At 41.1% G+C, this 24,098-nt stretch overlaps 2 protein-coding genes across 3 annotated transcripts in view; one reads left to right on the top strand and one right to left on the bottom strand.

The window, feature by feature from the left end:
- dstyk (dual serine/threonine and tyrosine protein kinase) overlaps window positions 1–2,793 on the bottom strand; it is a 30,775-nt gene extending 27,982 nt beyond the window's left edge. For both annotated transcript variants that reach the window (XM_061220919.1, XM_061220920.1), the window contains exon 1: window positions 1,503–2,793. In XM_061220919.1, the coding sequence (XP_061076903.1) occupies window positions 1,503–1,707 (205 nt within the window). In that variant the 5' untranslated portion in view covers window positions 1,708–2,793. The remainder of the gene's footprint in view (window positions 1–1,502) is intronic.
- Window positions 2,794–8,277: 5,484 nt separating this feature from the next.
- nuak2 (NUAK family, SNF1-like kinase, 2) lies at window positions 8,278–23,740 on the top strand. Its single transcript, XM_061219689.1, has 6 exons — window positions 8,278–8,638; window positions 14,924–15,044; window positions 17,194–17,345; window positions 19,196–19,261; window positions 20,527–20,779; window positions 21,229–23,740. Exons 1-6 carry the CDS (start codon window positions 8,438–8,440, stop codon window positions 22,257–22,259), a joined length of 1,824 nt encoding a protein of 607 aa, XP_061075673.1. The 5' UTR covers window positions 8,278–8,437; the 3' UTR covers window positions 22,260–23,740.
- Window positions 23,741–24,098: the final 358 nt, after the last annotated feature.

The raw sequence follows: 24,098 nt of genomic DNA, 5'->3' as shown, positions 1-24,098 counted from the left end.
AGAGAACGAGATATAGAGCAGAATAAGACCTCCACGTGACCTGCCAAAGTGGCTGGTAGAGTAGATAAACTTACTAGCCACAGATTAAATTTATTAGCATTTGGCTGGTCTTAATTTCATATCCTGTGCATGAGGGAATGAGGGAAAAGTATGCCAGCCCCCACAAGACTACATAGAATGGTGCATGAGTGCACATGAGCTATTTCAAGGCTTCTTAAATCTCCAGAGAATTTCACCCATTTTTTTGCATAAACGTGCCAAATATGTCATAGAGCTCCTTAAACCATCAGTGTGAGCGGTTTAAAATCCCACGCCACACAGCATGCAGGCAAAGATACATACTGGATGCTTTTTGACAGAACAATTACATGAACATATCTGAATTAAAAACATTATAATAATAAATGTAAATTATATTGCTGTGAGCAGGTGCTTGCTGCACTATATTGTATTGTACATGTCTTGTGTCTTGATTCTCACTGATGTTAGTTCAACAAAATAACATGATGGGCTAATGAAGCAGGCAGTGCTGCCAGCTCATATTAGTGCCATTATTGCCAGTACAAAATGTAGCAACATCGCTCATATTTATAGGCTAAACTATTTTGCTTCAACAGAAGTAATTACACTAAAGGCTACACTTTAATCCGAGTTCAGTGTCTCCAGCACATGACACTTCTTGGATATTAATATAGACACAACCACCAAAGAAACAGAGATAATGGCTAATTCTCACAATTGAAAGGATTAATATTTTGAAAGTACTACCTGTCTTATTTGAACAACCATTGGATTCCTTAAAGAACACCGAATTTACACCCCCCCCCCCCCCCCCCCTAAGAAAAGTCTCTTTCACTACCCATAATCTCCTTGGCTAAATCCTATTTAAAACAATTTCTACAGTTGAGGTAATGGCTGGAAAATATGTCTGCCGGGAACGGTTCGGTGTTAAATTAGAGAAAGTAGAGGTTTGGGAAACATATGAAAAATATGGAATAATCACTACAGTACATTTTTCAATGCCCAAAATAGAAACGACTGTATTACCAGGGACTCAACGAGGAACTAATGCAGTTGGTCACTGTAGGCGACAACTGTGGCCGTCGTCATTTTCCAAACAAAAACAGGCTATTCTACTTAAGCTAACACAGTACAGAGTTGTACATTATGCGGCTTGTTCTTTCTCCTCTCCTTCGTGGATAAAAGAGCCATTGTCTCGCTTTCTGAGCGTATGCTGCTTTATAAATGCTGTCAGACAGCCAAACAACTTTGAGGCGACTGATCTTAAACCCGAGGAGCATTTCTGACAGAAATAGCTACCAGCCACGGAAGGACGAAAACATTGTGTTTAGCTCAAACAATATTCCTTACACGGAATAGTAATAATGATGCACTACCTAAAAGTGGAAATGATGTTAGTGTGGTCTCAATATGAGCAATGGCAACTGCAGCGATGGGAGTGGTATAATTTAGGGCGAACTGGGGGTGCTCATCGGACTTACCTGCTTCCAATGCAGCGGCCTCCGAGCTGGCGGCAGATGCACATGCATTGCTGTAGTTCTGTCTGATTTCGCGGAAAAATGCGTGGGTCTCTTTTAGGTTCTTTTTCAGCAGTATGGAGTGTTTATTGTAACTGCTAAAGATCCTTGTCAATTCACGCGCAAGCGGGGTGACTTTCTGCGGGTTACCCCCACCAACACCCTCCATAGCAAAGCAATGAGTCTATTACAAAAACAAATTAAATAGGTGGTGTTCTTTCGTTGGTAGAACCTTGTGAAAACCCAAAGTGAAACGCCAATTTACAGTCAGTGCCTAAGCCCGATTTTCGATGCTGAAGGAGTTTAATTCAGCCTCGTAAGAGATGTCAACCCGTGTAACGTATTGCTTTCTATTGCTTTTAAAGTTACCCCGCTAATTAGCAAGCAAGCAATCCCATTCTAACCGCTCCGCGTATAAGCAACGGGATTGAACAAAAAGTGCAGCTTACTGGCCGTTGACTACCAAGCAAACCATCCACAAACTACTCGCTCGACATTTCCAAAGTGCCTTTAGCTATGACATAACTGCACACCAGATTTCTCACACAGAACTGTCAAGTGTCCCAACTTGCCTAACAAACCAGCTAGCTAGTTAAATAAACTAATTCAAGGCCCTGATTTATCACCGCTCCCTTGTCTTGATTCAATTCCATGCATCGCCAGAGAACTGGGTACCATTGCAAAGGAACGAAGAAAAAATGAAACGGGTTCATGGAACATCAAAGCGGTAACTATCGGCGATGGAGCAAAATAGAGCCGAAACAGTTACTTTCTCTTTTCCCTGCGGTCTAACGAGCTATATCGGCAGCTACAATCCCAGTCTTCCGTAGATAGATGCGATTACCAAGCTAAACAACTAGTCAGTCATAAAACTATAAAGCCAAGTTAATGAAGTCAGATTCACAGGCATATCCAATGGACTCGATAGATTTTAAGTAGCTAGCTAGACAAACTAGCTAGCTAGCTAGCTACATGGCTGGCTAGCTAGCTAGCTAGATGTCTGAAATCCGAAACAGAAATCCAGACAGGCAATGATAGCTACCCAGCTAGTTAACTAAATAGCCACCGTTGTTATGCATCTACAGTTTGCTAAGTAGCAAGCGACCAATCTCGGAATTCTACCAAATCAAGTTGTTCAGATGGTGTTCAGTTTCTCAAATCAACATTTTACACCTCAAGTCCGATCCTGACAAAAACTTCCCTCTGTGCTGGTGTCTCCACAGCAAATACAGCGAATGAACATGCTAACGCTAAGCTCTTCCAGACATGAACAAACACAGTTTGGGAGGGGATATTTGATAGGAGGCCGAAGCGCACCAATTGCTTTATGGGGAATGTAGTTGGCAGAAAAAGTATTATACATTTCGATGCTGGTGAGCTTTGAACTGATATGAAATCATATGAAACAACCATTCCCTGTGATTAAGAATCTTGTTTTTTTACACTTATTAACGAGTATTGCCAAATATACGCTTCATAAATCAAAATCACAAAAAGCATGATATCTCAAACATGAGTGTTTTCTATAAGAATAAGCAACATGAAATCAGTTATGCTTTTGAAGAGTAATCCAGATATTTGCATGCGCAGTAACATTATATTATATATTATATTATGACTCGCTAACAGGTGAATTGATCCATCCTGGAAGATTATTCAGCCCAATCAAAGAGTTTTCAACCAAGTTTCATCCAAGCAAGAAGCAATTACCAAGCTCCAACCACCCAAAATAAGTTAGCACCATAAACTGTTTGATTACAGCAACCCTTTAGCAGGAAGAATACAATGACTTAAAATAAAAATCAAGAAACTGGTGCATTTGTCACACATAGTCAAGCTTTGGCTGTAGTTTAAATGAACATAGTAATATTTAGGCATTTAACAGACACTTCCACTTTCTTTATTCTATTGTTATTAATGATTGCCTTGCTCAAGGGTACATAGGAACTTACCTGGGATTCAAACCTGCAATCTTTACAAGCTCAGTGCCCTAACCATTACACTGGACTGCTGCCCATGCACGTGATAGCCTGTGTGGTAATGAATCTAGAAGTGTGCAATAATTGCAACATGTTATTTTTTGACTGAAATATAAAACATTTTCACCTGAAAATGAATGTGGCATCTCATTGCAAATTATATGCACATAAACCGTACAATAACCGTACATAAAACCTTAAATAAGATTTGGTTGAAATTAGGAAGAAAGCATAATTGGATCTCAGCTCTTGTTGAATATTGACATACATGCATTTCTTAGTCTTTCACAGCAACTGTGTAATCATTTTGAACAGTTTTGGCACAGTTTACAAAGATAAGATTTTAATGCAGCGCTACTCAACTCCAAGTCCTGCGGGCCGCAGTGCCTGCAGGTATTTGCTTCAACCGTGCGCTACACCACCTGATTTCACTAATCATTTCACCTGCTCCTTCCAGATAATACGTTTATTCGTGAAACCAGGTGGTGTAGCGTACGGTTGAAGCAAATCCCTGCAGGCACTGCGGCTCGCAGGACGTGGAGTTCAGTAACGCTGCTAAATTTTATTTTGGGTGTTACTTTTAGTGATGTGATTCACTCAATCTAGGTACCATATTTTACCACTAGATGGCAACAAAGGTTACGGGAAGAAAGGCTTCATGAGTCCCAAAATGCATAGACAGGTTACCAGTACTCAGTCACTTATTTGCACCAACCGTCATGTTCCGCTCTGACTAAAATTGACAACACATGGCATACACGTCCATTATATGGTTAAAAAAATATTTATATTTACATTTCTACACAGTATTGTATATTACATTTGATAGTTCTTTTACTTTCGTCTGCATTGATAGCAGTGTCTGCAGTACTTAATTTTTCGCCATAAGGAAACAAAGAAATGTGGATACATTGTGAAATTTTGCGGGCAAAATTGCGCAGTTATGCTGAATCCCAGCTGAGGTAAAAACAATAATTATTGTGTTGCATGTCAGGGCAGGCATATATAGGTCAAATATTACCGTGCAAACAAAAGTTACCACTGTACTTTATTCAGGTGCTTAAAACCCCTCCCCTGCGAAACATTAAGTATTACGAAACCGTGTTCATTTTCTGTTGTACATCTAGATTATTTAATTCGTCATTTCAATGTAGTATTACACTATTTAAATGGAAACATAATTTCTTATGTTCAGTTTTATTTGAAAATGTATGTATGATGCTATTAACTGTGGCACATTTAAACCAGTAAAATGACACAGGTTTATTTTTGTTAGTTCAATAATCGCGATTATCATAGTTTACCTGCCCACTGCTCTAAGCAGCCCCTAACCCTGATCTGATTGGCTGGGCTATCTGCCAATGAGATAGTTTTCTGCTTGGTCTGCGGAATTGGAATAATCAAACTGCTTTGACAACGCAGAATTCTCTACAACAAGCCGAGCTGGTGTTTTCCATTCAGTTATGTACTTTATTCATGCAGCAAGCTTGTTGGGATTTGCTTGTCAGGGGAATGAAATCACATTTGGATTAACATTAAAATGCTTAAATGGCGAAAGGCATTCACATCCAGTGGGGGAGACCTGAAAGTTTGCCACAAAACATGCAGTATTATGGGCATTAATGGGTTTATAGTAATAAAATATTGTTTTTGTATTATCTGTAAGTTCACTTCTAATGTGTGCATGGTCTCTGTTGGTCATATTGGGATAAGCAGATATTGAGAGTCTTACAAGGATTCTGATGGGCAGTTTAAACTCACTGTGATCTTCTCCTCAATGTCTGTCAGGAATAATTGTGTCTGCCATAATACTAAAATACTATTTTTGGAGACTTTATGGACAGTGCCTTTCTATAAATAATATTTGTCCATGGCCATGCTTACCTGGCCTTTTTATTTCTTGTTTGAATTATTGCCTGATTAATTTATTAACAGAGGAAATAAACAGAGCTTCCCTAAAGGCAAAAAGTGTGGAGGTTAAGCATATGGTAATGGGCCAAATGTGCAACTTCTTCAGATCAGTAGAAAGAAAAAGTGATCAAGAGGCTTGAATATATACTTGAATATATCTAAAAAACAAGGGTTGCCTCAGGTAGGGCCGAAGATCTATGGACACGGCACTTTTCCCATTCTAACCTTTAGAGCAGGGGTGTCCAATCTTATCCAGAAAGGGCCGGTGTGTGTGCAGGTTGTTGTTTTAGCACAGTACTAAGACAGCTGATTCTACTCATCAAGGTCTTGATTAAAGACCACGATTAGTTCATTAGTATAATCAGGTGTGTTACTGCTGGGTTAAAACAAAAACCTGCACCCACGCCGGCCCTTTTAGGATAAGATTGGGCACCTCTGCTTTTTTTTTTTTTTTTTCTCTAAGTTTATCTGGTTAGGTATCCAGTAGTTTCTTGAACTTTTATAGTATATCCCATATGTGCATCTCACTACTCAGAAGACCCTAAACCAGGGGTCACCAACACAGTGCCCGCAGGCACCAGGTCGCCCCCAAGGACCACATGAGTCGCCCGCAGGCCTGTTCTAAAAATAGCACAACTCACTAGTGAGCTGCATCTAAAATTTAATTTTATTCTGTTGCTATTTTTTTTAAAATCACACTTTCATTTATATAGATTTAAAAATGACAATATCTTAAAAATATGTTTATTATACATGAAGTTTAGATAAGTTTAGGTGAACTCTGACCTACTCTAGTTCAAAGGTCAGTATTGTGCGTGTGACAAAACAAACTGGTAGCCCTTAGTATGACTCATGACCCATGAAGTAGCTCTCAGTTTCAAAAAGGTTGGTGACCCCTGCCCTAAACTATATGCTCCAATCACTATAAAAACATATATAAATATAACCCCTTAAAGTAATTCTCTGTTAATAAAATTGTTTAAATTACATATTAAAAATTGCTGGTTACAAAAACAAAACATATAAAATGTTTATATCTATCTATTTAGAAAATCTAGAGTATTCAATTAGAGCATGCTTGAGATATCAGGAATTGTCAAGCACATTTATATTACATTCTCTAAAGTTAGTCTGCTGAAATGGTCTTGTCTGCTAGGTTCTGTACATTTGGAAAGTGCTAGAAAGAGTTAATATTTCCATTGCTCTTTTTTGTAATGAATGTATTTTCACAATTTAATTAACGAGTTAAGGTTTAGAATATAACGTAAATTACCCAAACAAATTGACATGGACCAGGGTCTACAAAGTGTTGTGAGCTGAAGAGAGACCACAATAGGGAGTTGTAGTGTCCAAAATGACCACAGGAGGGGGGTAAAGTGAATGAGTTGCGTCCGAATGAAAGGAACATTCAGTCCTGTCAGTTGATACATGGCATGTTCTTCTCAATTATTGCGTTCTTTGTGAAACCAAAGGCAGAGCTCACAGTCAGATCTTCCAAGTCTAATTAAGAAAACATAAAAAGTTGGTTGTTTTGATTGGATAATAGGTCTGATCAAACTTGCAAATGATTCCAAACAATGTTGTCAACAGGATTAAGATTAAATTACAGAAAACAGCCAAACAACAACCTTGACATGGTCATAAATTGTACAGTATCTGTTTACTGTTTCCTACATTGTTTGTTGCCAGATTACTTGTTGTTGCCAACAAGATCAAGTTATTCTTTTTTTTTTAAACTAAAATGGCTGAAATGCATGGCAACAGGCATAATATTATGTTAGTACAAATGTTTCCTGTTATGGGTCTGATGCTGTATTGTTTTATGATACTGAAGGGAATGAAAATGCAGCAGTCAGGGGCAAAACTTGAACACACCGCTGTGCCCTTAGCAAATATGTATACGGGGTAAAAACGCAATAATGTTAATTCAATCAAAGGCAGCAAATGGCTTGTATAATTTCAAATGTGCTGCAGAGCATTCCAATTCAGAGTTTACTTCAAATTGTTCCCACAGAGGAACTATGCATACTGTTCAATGCTTTCTGCCTCCCAGGTTGTTTATTTTTCGAGTGTATTTATTTATTTAGTGTTTCAACATGTCTTTTGTTTGATGTTGAGTTCAAATGTGACTTTGAGATGAATTTTTCTTTTAGAATGTCAACATTTCATTTAAAATTTAAAGTTTAAAATTATGTGGTGTTGGGATGGAGGAGTGTATATATGTGATATCAGTAAATATGATACCGCAGTATATAAAACCTTTATTTTAATTGTCCTGAAAAATCCCCTTTTTTGAGGGGATTTTTTCTAGTTGCGTTTCCTTGTAGGCACTTGAAGGCAACAAACTAGTATACAGTATTACATAACTCTCACTGCACTCTGTACCTTGTACTTCTTTTCATGACTCTGTTATGTTGTCTATTGACATTGAGCCTGTGGGAACACTGTGACATTGTGGCATTATGTTTAAGCATTGGACAAAAACAAACTATGCATATAGTTGGCCGATGTCCAAATACTCCAAAACCCTAGCAAGCCTGCCTGGTGGAATGGAAAAAATAAAAATATTTTTGAGTACAGTCTTGGCTTCTTTGTGATTTTGTGGAGTAAAAAAACCCCTGGTCTTTTTCTTTAGAAATAAATGCAATAAATTAATTCACACGGGCGATTTCTGCCAACCAATTCATTTCTTAGGAGAATGAACCTAAACTCAAATGGTGTGCCCGCGCACCAGGCTTCAACGCCTAAGGCAACTGGCATCCCCGTCAATCAACCACAAAACACGCCCCTATGAAGACAACAGCAAATCACGGATGAGAACATAGCCCATATTCTAAAAGAACGCTTTCACCTGGTGTTGTTCCGTTCCTGATGCACTTTTGAATACGAGGTGAACGATGTGGCAAAGAGGACATAGTAGAGGAAAGTTAGGAGTATTTTAACGAGATAAGTAGCTCTTCTGTTTTTGGTTAGATTTTTTTGTGTGCAAACTATAAACAACGTTTTACTATGGAGCGCATCGATATCTCGAAATACCTGGGAACTTTACCAAAAGAAAGCGAGCTTTCTGTCGGTAACTCCCAGAGACGCCATGCCGTGAAGAGACATCACCACAAACACAACCTCAAACACAGATATGAATTTCTTGAAACTCTGGGCAAAGGAACTTACGGAAAAGTAAAGAAAGCCGTTGAAAGATCTGGCAGAATGGTAAGCATAATTTTATTTTAATGGATACAATTCTGAATATACACACAACAATGTTTCTCAATACTGTTACAGAACTAGTAATATTATTATTACATAATTACTATTATTATTATTAGTATTATTATTATTTTATTATTAATAATAATTTTGTTGGGCACAATGAGGTGTCTAATGAAACAAAAATTGGTCCGCTGCTGTTTATGGTGATGTCGTCAGTACCTGCATGCAAGTAGACTATCTAAATTTGTATAAGGAGCATATCTAAATATAGCTAGCAGGATTATTTTATAAGTTTAGGATTGCTTGGTAAGTTTTTTTTGTGAAACGTTCTCATGACAATTTACTACATCTGGTGACTTCAAATTAATTTAAAAAACAACAAATCCATTGTGCAGTCATTTAATTTGGACAGGGCTTAAACCTATGCTGATTTGTTTACTTGTATCAACAGCCACAATCTGAAATTCATTTTGATAAAATTTCCTTTCATGGACAGTAGCAACTACCTTATGATATTTTAATTATTGTACTGCGCATTGTCTGTGACCCTTTGTTGTAGACTAAGGAAAATATGATTATCTCAATGTTGAATATGTCTTGGTAAAGTTCAGTTTAACCAGTGGGGCTGAATAATAATTTGAGGCCTCTGTCAGAGCAAACCAGGGAGCCTGGACAGGAAAGTTTTGGGAACTTCTTGCTCTCAGACCACGGAGGCATAATTGAATTGTCTTTCCTCGCTAGACAATGAGTGTAAATTTCTCAAACAAAGGGACAGTGCTGCAGAACAATATCTTGACTAACTTCACACGGTCTTGGAATGTGTGAGAGAATGTAGATGAGCCTCGACCAATAGCCAGGAACAAGCCCATTGTGTTGGGGGATGAGGCCCGTTTGATGAAAAGGACAGGTGACACCCAGCATTTCTGGTCAATAGTTTTTATTGTGACTGGAGGGGGGACTGGCCTTTTAGGGAGTCGTTAAAGCTCAAATGTCATATTGGAGAGGTTAACTTTTCCAAAAGCAAATGAATGCCTTTTTAAAACAGTAAAATTAGCAATGCTACCTGCTGCCATTCAAATGGATGTATACAATGGCTGGTGAAGCCTGATATGTAACTGTAGCTATTGCACAAAAGCAGATGGAGGCTAGGCAAGAGGGCTGCAATTTTTCTCTTGAGTTAGTTTTCATCTTTTATTGTTTTGAGGGTAAATTACTTGACAACTGATATGCTGTTAAGGTTTTGTTTATCCCTGTGTGTTGGAAAGGGACCTCTGTCCTATCCATGCTCAGATTTTTGGAATGTCTGGCAGCTTGGTGTCATATCTAGGATGCTCTTTGGAATTTGATTGAGGATTGAGCAGCAGTTTGAAAATTGCCTAGATTAGTACGCAATGTCCTTTGCCACCTTGGAGAAGTTGTGAACTCTTAGGCGCTTATCAGCTTTGCATGATGTGATGTTTTCAGCTATGCAGGGAGCTAACATCACACCATGTGCCAGACGCTTTATCTAAGATGACTCGCATTAGCATATCATAGCCTGGAAATAGACACAAGTGAATCTGGTTGGGCCTCACTGGGCTGTGTGAATCATTGAAAGTGAGACAGGCTTTTGTTGTCTGGAGCAGTCGCCAGCGTGAGTCATTTATTTTGATCATTTTTTATGTAAAGGAAATTGAAATAGAAAGCAGTGAACTCTTGGAGCAAAAGTGTTTTTGTAAAATGATGAATGCCTGTTCACACCTGCAGTATCTACATTAGACCTGCAGTATGAAGCATGTGACATGAAACCTGCTGTAGATCCCAATCCAATATGCTAAAAATCTAAAAGATATACAGGTGATCAGTACTACATTTGAACAAAGAACCACATGTAAGTGTGATGGTTTAATATGAATATACCACAAATATAGTGTGACATGAAGAGGTAATGCAAAGACTTTTTGTTTAATATATAAGGTTAATCTGGGAGGGGTTGGAGAGCCAAAGATTTACCAAAGACATAATATAAGGTATGGGGCGGTAGGTTAATGGCATTGACAGGGCAAAGGTGGCATTTCAAAGCAGATGTGAGTGCTGTGTGAAAATGACGCAGATGGAAGGGCTGATTGGGAGTGAGTTATGCTGTGGTGTTTTTGTCCTTAGGTGAATGTGGCTCGTTGTTTTTCTCGCTTGATGTTAAAGTCGCTGTGCAGGTAGCATTCCAAACCTCACCTGTGAGAGTCAAACGACTGTGCCTTAAACAAAGAACTTCAGCATTATTATCATTATCATTGCCAGGAAAGATGACTCTGTTTGTAATTTCGGTTTTAAAATTAGCCCTTATTTAAGGAGCACACACCCAGTAACACGCAGAACAGGTTTGTGTGTGTAATATACAAACCAAATATCAAACGTAGTGTGTAATAATGAATAAAGCATAATGAAACTCATTTTTCTAGCTCAATATAAAATACGAAACTTACACAGTTGATGGCAAATATCTAAGAAACCTGAAGCCCGATTCCTGTTTCGGTGAAAGTGTTTAGCCGTTGCCTGGCCGTGGGGGATTCCCGTGGATTTCAGTTGAAGATCCACTTCCTGAAAGCTCACACCTTCATGCGCGTCATTTTAAAAGGTGCATCCTGGAAGGAGATGTCGGAGTTGACCTTTACTCGCTTAATAAAGGACCAAAAGACTAATTTACGGGAATTTGTCGTGCAGGCCCCGTCTGTATTGCAGAACACAATAGGAGGCCAGTGTGTCCCAGCCAGGGGATTGGGGGGTGGGGTGTTCCCTCAATGTTACCGCTCCAATGTTCTCTCCATGGAGTAAGTGTAAGGAGAATATCAACACCATTGTTTTATTGTAAAAAAAAAAAAAAAAAAGGAAGAAAAAAAGAACTTAATGCCTTCTTCTGAGACCTTACATGCTTTAAATATACTTACTCCCAAAGGTCTTCTCAATTCTCCCACAACAAAATGATGAGTCATTTTATCTTGTTGCGTGATTTCAGAGTGGTATCACACTTACTGACACATTCAGAGGTGTTTAAAAACAGCCGAGTGTTTAAAATGTATTGGTATTGATATCAATGCAGTGATATTTCAGGCCATGGCAAAAGGCAGGAGCATTAGTATTTAATAAAGTCACTTCTTCCTTTAGCTCTTGTGTAGGATTAAATTGAGCTAATGTTCAGATTAATATTAGCAATTGTCCATATGCTTATCATGTCAAATATTGTTCTAGTTCACCAAGAGATTCTAGATGAAATAAACAATTCTTATTAATATTGTTGATGCATTAGATTGTCGTCTTTTTTCTTTTTTCTCTGGTTCATAAATTTTGGGGAAAATGTGTAGGACGTAGCACGTGACAAGGAAGGAAATGGGGCTCTATAGTTAGGTCAGGTCGATGGGTAAAAGGTTAACTAGGTTTACAGAGATTATTTACATCGATCGATTCTGGATTTAGGGGAGGAAAAAAAAAATGTTTTGTCAGCTGGCTAGTTGATGTGACATTAGTCAGTGTTGCCTGAATTTGATCCTTATGGGATAGTCTTTTCATAAATGTCATTGGTTTGTCATTCTGAAAGCTGCTACAAACCTGAAAGCTTCAGAAAATATCATTTTAATTTAAAAAAGTGATGGCATGTGACTACGACTGTGTCGTAGCGTTTCATTTGTCTGTACGTCAAATCACGGAAGCCTCTCTAACTGCCGCCTCATCTTGTCTTTAATGGTAATACTGTCAGGCATGTAAAAACAAATCCTTTCATAATACCTGCTTGAAATATGTTTTTATGATAACGTGGGTCAGCTGCCTGGCTGGTTGAGGTGTGACTGTATCAAATCACTTGATTCTCCAGGTGATTCATATTCATAATTTTGTGTTGAAAAAATTAACGATGACAAGAGCTACAGAGCTACCTAGTCAATGTGGCTGACCTCACAGAAAGTTCTTTGTTCAAAGAAATTCATATTTCTTGTGTTATTTTTCTGCAAGATACACTCCATTCCTCCCTCAGTTCCGTCAGAACTGTAATGTTGCTGTTACAAGTCATACTGTAATAGTGTGATTTCCTCCAGGAGCATTTAAAAATGCGCTAACTCCTCCGCTAACTTACTTTAACCCAATTACCCTATGTGAACAGCTTTTTAATAATTGTTTTTCCTTATATCTGAATATCTTCTAAGTAATCTTGCACATGTGGGCTGTCTTTACAAGTAGCCCTATCTGTCTGCTCCTACTTTTTCCTAATGACAGCTTTGTGGAAGCAGTTGCAGACATGGGCAAAGGTAGGCTCTGTTTGTGTCTTCTGTAGTACAAATGCTGAGTAAGAGGGTTTAGTGAGCAGGCGAGCGCAAAGATCATAGCTCAAGATCCACCTGAAATGGAGGAAATCTGCCTGGTCCTGTCAGTCACATGGATAACCCTAATAATAGCTGCAGTTATTTTATTATTTTAACCTTGATTTTCCCCCCTTCTCAAGCTAGAACAAACAGTTGTGTTGAAACGTGTGCTGCAGGCCTTTGGAAAGTGACCTCCCATTCTGGCAATGGCACCAGCCTCCGTCTGGTATTTCTGAATAGGGCTTGTGTAAAGATAACAGGCTGAATGCTTGTCACCAGGTGCTTGTCTGTCTGGGAGCTGATCCCTTGCTGACTGCTGCAGCTGGGATTTCAGAGAACCTATTTGCTTTTGAAAGCCAAGCCATGGAACGATTAAGTGTATTGAGAATCATTCAGGTTAATTGTTCGGGTCTTTGCGACAATCGTCTTTGTCCGTTGTTGGCCTTTTGGCACTGGGCACAGCAATAAAAATATTTCCTGGGAATAGATAACACCAACGATTTATCACTGAGGTGAACTTGTTTGCTGTGGATGATGGAACGAGAGCCAGAAAGTAATAAGTAGCTGTCTATTATTCTGATTGGAATCTGGTGTCTGACCAGTGTCTCAATTCCTGGAATTCCTTGCTCATGGTAGCCAATCGCTGTTGATGTGTGTGTGAATGGATGAATGAAAAGCATCAATTGTACAGCGCTTTGGATAAAGGCACTATATGAATGCAGACCAAATGTTAGTATGAGTATTACGGAGGAATAAACACAGAGAGATCACCTGTGCAGAAGCTTGAATGAAGCAGAGCGTCTATGGTAGAAATTAGGTATATTTATATTGCAATTGGCTACTGGGTGGTTCAATATTTGGGAACTTTTCCCATTTTAATTTCTTGTGATTTCAATAATGTGTTAAATTGGCATGCAGCTCGACCTTCAGTGGGTATATTTTGTAAGTCAGACAAAGGTGAAACATGCCTTTGCCGTGATGGATACTAGTGAATGTGTTTGCCTTTAAATGGGCCCTTTGAGGCTGCGCTTGTTGAGGTTGATTCAGCACTGGGCTGGGTGAGGTTGATTCAGCACTGTGGTCCGGTGTGTCAGGTCCTGTGTGTGTAGTCTGAGGTTCAGGGGATGAAAGGCCTAAGCCCTCTGTTTGTTAGTCATCTCCGCCCAGTCCATCTGCTGACCCCCTCTACAACTGTGTGCTGCTGACGCACTCGCACGCCTGTCTGGAATCCCGGGAATTTGGACACCCCCGGGGACCTCGGACGGACACACACACACTTATACACACACGCGCACACGCACGCACACACACATACAGACAGACAGACATATGCAGACAGGTGCTCACACACATGTACAGACAGACACACACATCCGTTTCCACCAGCATGGCACATACGCAGATATAGCCTACATGGAGCTGGTCCACACATGCAGTTTTGTAATTGGGGAATTTACTGGAATGAATGACCACTGCTTCTAATTGCTTAATTCCCTTATGTACACCAGCCTGTTTCAGTTGATTAAGATTCAGACCTGGTTTTATGATTGAAATATGTTTGATATTGATCATTGATTTATAATAAATGTGAATCTGTTTGAATGCTACATTACACTATCACTTATGTAAAATGATTCCATATACTTATTATTAAAATTATGTACAATTGTATTAGTTTCATGTCAAAAGGGTTCAGTTGTTTCTGTTATTGACCAAGTGTGTGTATTCTAACATTTTGGACATATTTGGATCATCATAAATCATCAAATCATCAAAAAAAAAAAAAAAAAAAAAAAAAAAAAAAAAATCATATGCATCAGTCAATAGTAATGGAAATTTACCACCACAAAAACTGGTACATCTTGAGGTATATGTATTTTGTTATAAACAATTAGTAAACCAAACCAAAAGGGAAATTGAATGCATATTTTCTAAATTCATATTTTATTTCTGCAAGGTTGCCATCAAATCCATAAGGAAGGAGAAGATAAAGGATGAACAGGACCTGGTACACATCCGGAGAGAGATCGAAATCATGTCTTCTCTAAACCACCCTCACATCATCAACATCTACGAAGGTTTGTCTCAAACCTGTCTCCTGCTGTAGTCCAGCTTGTTACTCTGAGTCTGAGTGGAACTCTTATGTTCTGGCTTTGTAACTTCACCAGAGAGCTAGGAGGATGCCAGTCATAATCATATCGTGTTTTTGCAAGAGTTGAAGTGAAATTTGCTAATGAAGTGAAGGTCAAGTAAAATCACATAAAATAAGTTGCAGGCAATTATCTGTACCATTTATTTATTTATTTCACAGAGTAAAAATGTACAAAAGTACAATTCAAGAATGTATCCTTGACATTATTGACAAAACTAGTAAACTTTGATTACATTGATGACATGACAATGAATATGATTCATTACGGCATCTATAACTGCAGTATTATAGTAGTGTAGCATTCTGGGATTTATTCAGTGGTTCTCAGGAAGACTATAGAGGTGCTTTTATGGGAAATAGCACACCCAAACTCAGGAAAAGGATGTGGCTTTCAGCCCTGGGCCAGAAATCCCCCACTGCAATGCAGCACTCGTTAGACTCGTCAGGACTTGCTCTGGTAGATCCCTGACAGATTGGTAACATTCCATTCCAGCGCTAGCGCCATTTTATTGGAGCTGTTTTCAGTAAATGTAGAAGGATCAGATGTCTGAAGTTATGAAATGTGGCCTATGAAATGTGACTTTAAAATTGTGTGTGGCTTTAAGAGATTGAAATTACATATTTTTATGAACGTTAAGTATAACACAACAAAATATCAGCACGCTTTTGATTTGTAAAATAAAAATTGTGACTTTATTGTGACTGGCAGTGTGCTTCAGTTTTAGTTAGATGTCTGTGCAGTATATGTGCCTGTCATCCTGTGTTAATTAGTATTCATTATCCAGTTAGTGTGATGGTGTGCTGTAGTAGCCTGTAACTGACAGATTCTATACAAATCCTGCATAATGGACTGTAAACCACAGTTTAGTCAGCTTTTTACTTGGAGCAGTTGACTGTTTTCTTGTCTTTCTGTGTGGCCTATACTGAGGTACTATTAGACTTGAAAGCTAGTTATCTAGCCAAGCATAAAATGGTAGATTGTTGGGCCAGCAAATGACAAATGTTTTTAAAAGGCATTTCCCCATTGTTCAAAATGTGCTCCATGTATGGGCAAAAAAACCCTGACTGTGCCACACTGCTGCTACCCCTTTATTTTCTCCTTTGGTATTTCCCGGAATTATGGCTTGGTACTTTCTTTAATAGAGCAGGTTTTAGTGTACAATAAATTGTATTGTATTATACATGAGTTTACTTAAAACTAGATCGCCATTGTTCAAGCAAGTAGCTTCAAATCAACCAATCTGGGTATTGGCAGCTATTGTCTAAGCAGCCTTGGTTTCTGTGTGCCAGAATGTGTGGAACATGTGGTTCATAATTCTCCATCTACTTTCACTGTTTGTATCTGCCATGCTTAGCTGAGTGAGAAACTGTCATTACCTCAGTCACAGAAGTATTTTTATTTTTTTATGGCCCTTCTGGTTGAAGTATCCCTGTGTTTAAAGGTCGAAGGTTGTGAAAGCTACGGTTAATGGCAGTAGTGTCTTCTTTGACAGTTGTTTTGGTATATATATATATTTTTTAATCCTGAAATTTGACAAACTCGCCACCAATGATCACAGATTATGGGGTCAGGTATGAAGTTTACTGCATAGCTGTCCAGCCGTATAAACTGATAAAAAGCCCATTGTAAGCCACTGCCTTATGTGAGTACATCAGCTAAGTAAGTAACCAAGTGCAATAAAACTAACAGCTGTACTGCAGCCATGTGGACCTGTGGCACAATGCTGCTTTATACTCATGTCGGTTTATGTAATTTGCCCATCCATTTTCCCTTATGTAAGCGAGAGTAATAGGGCCCTGTAAACGGTGCACCGAGGGACATTTACAAGCCAGGCAGGGGACACAGTGCACACTATCTACTCTGCAGATGGACTGTGCATGTGCCTCTTGTTCTCAAACGCCAACCCTCCCCCCCCCCCCCCCCCCCACCACCACCACTAGTCCCAGTCCCACCCCCCCCCACCACCACCACCATCACTAGTCCCAGTCCCACCCCCCAGCACTCCAGTGTTTGTCTGTGTGTTTTTGTGTTCCTTTCACTTATTGTGTTGTGTGTGTGTATGTTTCTGTGGCAGTGTTTGAGAACAAGCACAAGATCGTGATCGTGATGGAGTACGCCAGCCGCGGGGACCTGTACGACTACATCTGCGAGCAGCAGAAGCTGAGCGAGCATGAGGCGCGCCACTTCTTCCGCCAGATCGTGTCCGCGGTGCACTACTGCCACAGGGTAAGGGCCCGCGCGTCTGAACCTCCCCCACCCCCCCTGCAGCACCGTGCCGGGCCCTGCCCTGGCCCGATCCAGACTGCCACTCTCCCCCCCCCTCTGTTACATAACCAGAGTTATTCACCGTCAATCAAGCCCTTTGAATGGCTGCTGACAACAACGTCCTACAGCGAATCAAATCATTTGGTTCAGGGTTACATTCCCAGCTCTGAATGCCAAGGGCGGTTACAGCGACACTAATGAGCGACTGTGGGAACAGAAGGAGCTTTGGTGAACCTCACACGCCATCTTCACTTAATCTGATCTGTGTGCTTTGAGGGGTGTCCAACTGTCCAACTTGTTACTTGCGTAACAAGCCCCCCCCCCCCCCCCCCCTCCCCCTCTCTGCAGTGACTGTCAGTGCCATTGCGCATTATTCGGTACGGATTCTTCACGTTGCTTGTGAGTGTGACAGGAGTCTGGTTGATTTCTGAGAGTATAAATCCATTTCACACCCCTCCTAATCGTTGTCAGAAACTAAGGGCCATGCAGTTTTAGGAACATGTTAATTAAACCGCTTGAATTGCATTTACCATTTACACCCATTTGGCACCCGTGCGAGACATTTGGGATGACAATGCAAGACATTTACAATATGGTGGTGCGGTTAGAGCTTGACACAAAACAAAAATTATGCGAATAATTATAGATTCACTGGTAACACCAAACATAGAATAAGTTTCCATGAATTGTCATGAACTAATGTAGTTAATTACATTTACTGCTACTGAGAAGTTAATTTGTACTGCTCTGTTAATGTATTTATACATCATTAATTCATGTAACAACTACATTAGTTATTGCCAATTCATATTGGAATGAAAAAGTCAGTTAATAGATTTGTTAATGGTTAACTAATGATAAATTCATCCATTTGATAATGTATAAATATCATGTAACAAATATGTTAGTTAGTTGTTACAAATGCAATAATTAATTAAGTTATTTCATGGTTAATGTATTTGCCCATCATTAATTCATGTTAGCAACTACATTAGTTCAAGCCAATTCATGAACCTTATTGTAAAGCGTTTCCGATTCACATACTAAATTCTGTGTGGTAAATCAGCAAACACACTTCCATCTAGAGTATTTGAATATATTAATATAAAGATTTGATCGAAAAAAAAACCCCAAATTATTTAATACTTTTTTCCCTATTGTTTACTGGCACACTTTTAGTCTTGAAATGAAGGTCAGAGTTTTTGGCAGGTCAGTGTGTACCCTCTGTTTCTTGGCTCTCTGGTTAATGTCCTGAATGATTAAAGCTGAATGGGCACACAATGGAGCTGACCTGCATTTTTGTCTGTTGGGCTAAATTTAAGCTCCTTTGGCATGTGAGGAATGTCCTCCTAGAGCGCAGGATAATGGCCCAGAGCAGGAATGTGCAACTCCCCTCTGTTCACGATTCTGTTCTCACCCTAAAATGGCAAAACTGATGGTTTTTACTAGCAGACGTGCAGGTGTGCACACCATAGTGGTACGCGTTGGTAGATTTTAAATGGGACCTTATTGGTATTTGAAGATACGCAAGGACTTGTTGCCAGATTGGAGATGTGCCTCTTCCATTTAGATTAGCAGGGCACCCAGGAAAGTGTTATCAAGTAGTGCTGTTAGCAGTTTTTTCTGGTTGTAAACTGCATTTGAAAAGTAATGTTTAGCTGCACTTCCAAAATCTGAACAATGGCCAGCATGATCTATATACCTATTTGATAACCTTATACAGGGGGCCTGCTTGGCTGTTTTCCTGAAGCTCCTGAAGGCTGTGTGGTAAGAGGCTGCTGAAGCTCATGACCTCTCCTCTCTCTCTGCAGAATGGAATCGTGCACAGGGACCTGAAGCTGGAGAATATTCTTCTGGATGGACAAGGGAATGTGAAGGTGAGGGTCTGCACACTGAAGCTCATGTCTCACTCTGTACACTGAAGGTCATCTCACTCTGCACACTGAAGCTCATCTCTCACTCTGTACACTGAAGGTCATCTCACTCTGCACACTGGAGCTCATCTCTCACTGCACACTGAAGCTCATCTCTCACTCTGTACACTGAAGCTCATCTCTCACTGCACACTGAAGCTCATCTCTCACTCTGCACACTGAAGCTCATCTCTCACTCTGTACACTGAAGCTCATCTCTCACTGCACACTGGAGCTCATCTCTCACTGCACACTGAAGCTCATCTCTCACTGCACACTAAAGCTCATCTCTCACTCTACACTGAAGCTCATCTCTCACTGCACACTGAAGCTCATCTCTCACTGCACACTGAAGCTCATCTCTCACTGCACACTGAAGCTTATCTCTCACTCTACTCTGTAGCTCATCTCTCACTCTGTACACTGAAGCTCATCTCTCACTGCACACTGAAGCTCATGTCTCACTCTGTACACAGAAGCTCATCTCACTCTGCACACTGAAGCTCATCTCTCACTCTGTACACTGAAGCTCATCTCTCACTGCACACTGAAGCTCATCTCTCACTGTGTACACTGAAGCTCATCTCTCACTGTGTACACTGAAGCTCATCTCTCACTGTGTACACTGAAGCTCATCTCTCACTGTGTACACTGAAGCTCATCTCTCACTCTGCACACTGAAGCTTTCCCACACCTCCACTCTGCACTGTGCTCTGTCACACCCCTTCTTGTTCCCTTGAGGAACACTGCTTCCTGTTGCCTGAGAAACATCAGTGGCTTAGTCCTAGGGGGCTGATGTGCTGTATTTGTTAGAGAAATGAGGGTGTGGGGAGCTGGGGAGCGGCCATTTCGAGAAAGGTATTTGAATTTCTTCAGTTAAATATCCAGCTGGATAACAGTGTTTGAAAGTGTTGAAAGGGAATATAATGGTTTCCATTTTGTTGCTCCTTGAGTATGCCAAGCATCTGAAGAAAATCAAGTGTTTCAAAAATGAGAAATTGTTTAACATGAGATTGGCTATTACACATTATATACAGGCATATGGACATTTTTGTGGTCTCCATTATGTAAATTTATATAATAAAGGAAATAACTGTAAAAAAAGTGAAACTTTTGCTTTTGTAAATTACAGAACATGCACTTACCATCAGCAATATTGACCCATTCTCAGATGGAGAGGCTTTGAGATGAAACAGGGTTCATAACCACAGTCCTGTTGTTACTCTCAGATTGCAGATTTCGGGCTGTCGAACCTGTACCGGGGTGACGAGTTCCTGCAGACGTTCTGCGGCAGTCCACTGTACGCCTCGCCTGAGATCGTGAACGGCCGGCCGTATAAAGGCCCTGAGGTGGACAGCTGGTCCCTGGGGGTGCTGCTGTACACCCTGGTGCATGGAGCCATGCCCTTCGATGGCCAGGACTACCGCAACCTCATCCGCCAGATCAGCTCTGGCGATTACCGCAAGCCTACCAAACCTTCCGGTAAGAAGTGCAGCCACACCAGGGCCCACCATGCCCACGAGTGTCATTGGAAGGAGAATATTAGGCAAACTGGATGCTCCTGAATGGCTGAATCGGCAGTTGGAATTTGGTATTTTATAGATTAGACTGCCCCATGACTCCCCTGACCCCTTTTAGATAGATAGCCATTCTTTTTCTTTTGCTTTCTTAGTGATAGCTGTGTAAACATAGATTCTCTGACCAGTGGTACTTTCTTTAGTTACAAATCTAAAGAATTGAATTGTCTGTTAGGTTAACATTTACTCTTATTGATTATTGTGTTTTTGGTGATACCGCAGTTTTGTATTCGCTGATGCATGTAGATTGAGCTACATTACAGTCAGCTCTCTGGTTTAAGCTGGAATAGTTTAGCCTGAATGGGCCAGCAGCAATCTCCCGAGCGCTCTGACCCTCCTTGCTGCCTCCTTCAGACGCCTGTGGACTGATCCGCTGGATGTTGATGGTGAATCCGGAGCGAAGAGCCACGCTGGAGGAGATCGGCAGGCACTGGTGGCTGAACTGGGGCTACGGCGACCCTCTGATCAGCGACCCCGAGCCTGTGGCGGAGCAGCCGGTCGCCGCGGCGCCCCAGACGGGCGGGCTGGCGGGCATCGCCGGCTGGCTGCGCAGGAACTCCCGGCCGCTCCTGGAGAACGGCTCCAAGGTGCGCTGCCTCCTGCGCTCTCAAGGGGGCGACGTGGTGCGGCAGCGCTCCCTGCGGAGGTCCAGGAAGGAGAACAACGTCTCCCAGACCATGCAGGACGGGACGTCGGCCCGCCCCTTCAAGGGCATCCTGAAGAAGCGCGGCAGCCTGAAGCAGAAGGCCCTTAACGAGCCGCAGAGCAGCGAGAGCGAGAACACCAAACCCGCCTCTCCCTCGCCCCCCGCAGCCTCTCCCTCGCCCCCCTCCTCCGTCTCCCTCCCCCGGAAGGGCATCCTGAAGAAGCCGACGGAGCGGGAGTCGGGGTACTACTCCTCCTCCCCCGAGAGCAGCGACTCCGCCCAGACCCCCCAGGCCTCCGCGTCGCCGGCCAGCCCCCCGCGTAGGAAGGGCATCCTCAAGCGGCCGGGGAAGTTCTCCACGGGCTGCGCCCAGGACTTCGGCTCCCTGGACCAGCTGGCGTGCGCGGGCCAGCGAGGGGGGCGGGCGCGGCCGTCGGGGGCCATCAGCGAGGACAGCATCCTCTCCTCCGAGTCCTTCGACATGCTGGACCTGCCGGAGCGCAGGGGCCTGCCACCCCCGGCCGAGCCGCCCCGGGGCGGGGGCATGCGAGCGTCCGTCTCTGCAGACGACCTGCTGGGGCTCAGGGACTGCGCGGGGGAGGGGGGCCGGCAGCACAACCTGTGGGACATGCGCTGCTATCAGACCGGCATCGCAGAGAGCGCCTTCTCCATCACCGACTGCGAAAACGTGACTGAGGCCTACAGGCGGTCGGTGGAGCTCTGCGGACACACCTGTTAAACCAGGCCGTTCTGCCGTTATGACATTTTCAGTGAGACAAAAGGGAGGGTGTCATCGCTTACTGCACATTAAGAATGGCGTTGGGAATGCCTGCAAAGACTTGTTTAACTGAAGTATTTCGAACCATGATTACTGGAGTTGGATAGTGGTTTGGGGTTAGCCATTAGCAGGGAGACTTTTTTGAAGATGGTGTGGTCTTCAGTACCATACCAAAACCCTTCAACACTACCAAAAAGACTTGTGACCAAGACTTCAGACTGCAAATACTTTTACCTTCTTATTGATATCCAGTAGTTTTTTTTTTTCGAATGTACTTTGTACTTGAAAAATGTTCCAGCAGTATAAGTCAATGAATCTCAGGAATATAAAGTTATTGTTATGCAGTTATATTAATTTTTATACATTGATGGATTTATTCAAACTAAAATAAGTAGGCAAACTCTGAATCTGGTTGCATTTAATTCTCAGTACTTTTAAAGACTCCATGAAGCCTTTACTATGTTTTCGGTACATCCATCACAGGGGGAGTTTGATCTAAGTACCTTCTAAAGGCATTTTTTGGAAAAGGCAATCAAAATGATTATTATCTCTATTGGATCTCAATGAGAGGGTGGCTATTTGAGATTTATCTGAAGTGTGACTTGAACTGGTTTTTTGTGTCCATTTGTCATGTTGTAATTTACTTGTTGCTTTTTAATGTTGAATTTTATTTTTAAATTTGACTCAAGTGAAACCATCCGTTAGTCTTAAATGGGGGAGTTAATTTAACTCTTATCCTTACCAAAGACCTAGATTGTATGCAAAGGGTAACTCAACACAATTATCACATCATCCATGCTATTTCAAACAAAATGCGATCTTTAGTGCATTTGATTAGTCTGACCATTGAAAGATCTGCTGTAACTGGGCTTAATATGCAAGTGTGACCAAGGGGGTTGTGCTATGCTCACCTAATATGATACTCAAGACGGTTTGCTTTAAAAAAGATATGCATATCCTATGTACACTTCAGATGAGTGTGTGTATCCAGAAGGTTAATCTTTCAGGGAAAGGAATGCTAAATAAGTGCCATTAACGTCAATTATGAATCCATATACCATCTGTTGGACAGGGTTAATGTTTTGCCTTTATGACGAGTGTAGAACAGTCTAGCCTAATAACAACGGGGCTTTATCTCTATTGCATTACAAGGACAGAGGGTAAAGGTTTGTTTCGGTTTCTGGTAAATCTGATGGGGGGGGGGGGGGAATTGGACTGCACTCTTATGCCTTAAGGCGACTTGAATTGCAATCCAGCTTTTGGTTGTGCCTTATTCAATACTATTAATCCGATTTGGTGCAATTGTTGAGAAATTTGTTAAGAATGTTTACACCGATTACTGCACGCTGTTTATCATCCTGTGCATACAGCTACAGATGTTTGTGATCATGTGACTAGAATGTGGATATTCCCTCAATAAAACAGAATGCAATTCTTAAACATGAGTGGTACCAAGTGTTATTAATTTCTTGACAAGTGCCTCATATCTTATGTATAAATAGGGATTTCAAGGAATGGAAGCAAGGCTATCGTGGAAGCATGTAATGCATTAGTCCTGCCCTTCAGTAGGAATCGAAATGATCAACATTTTCACACAAAATGGTAAAATTCTGATTTAGGACTGGTAGCCCAGGATGTATGCAAGTCTTTTTGTAGAATATAATGGTGACCAAAAGGTTTTTTTTTCTTTTTGCATGAACTTCGGAGTGCTGTTTTGTCTACACTTCCTGGTCGATTGGGGGCAGTAAAATAATAAATGAAAGGAAAAAGCAGCAAAATGTGGCCATGCTCTTGTGCTCT

This window comes from Conger conger, chromosome 14 (genome assembly GCF_963514075.1).
Source record: "Conger conger chromosome 14, fConCon1.1, whole genome shotgun sequence".
In the NCBI taxonomy this organism is placed as follows: Eukaryota; Metazoa; Chordata; class Actinopteri; order Anguilliformes; family Congridae; genus Conger; species Conger conger.
Note: the sequence above shows the minus strand (reverse complement) of the source record. Positions and strands in the feature narration are given on the sequence as shown.

What these genes read in the sequence shown, in the direction of transcription:
- nuak2 (XM_061219689.1), top strand. Translation starts at nt 8,438, where the DNA reads ATGGAGCGCATCGATATCTCGAAATACCTGGGAACTTTACCAAAAGAA. An exon ending in CATCATCAACATCTACGAAG is followed by an intron (nt 15,045 to 17,193) that starts GTTTGTCTCAAA and finishes TTTCTGTGGCAG; the next exon opens with TGTTTGAGAACAAGCACAAG. An exon ending in CGGTGCACTACTGCCACAGG is followed by an intron (nt 17,346 to 19,195) that starts GTAAGGGCCCGC and finishes CTCTCTCTGCAG; the next exon opens with AATGGAATCGTGCACAGGGA.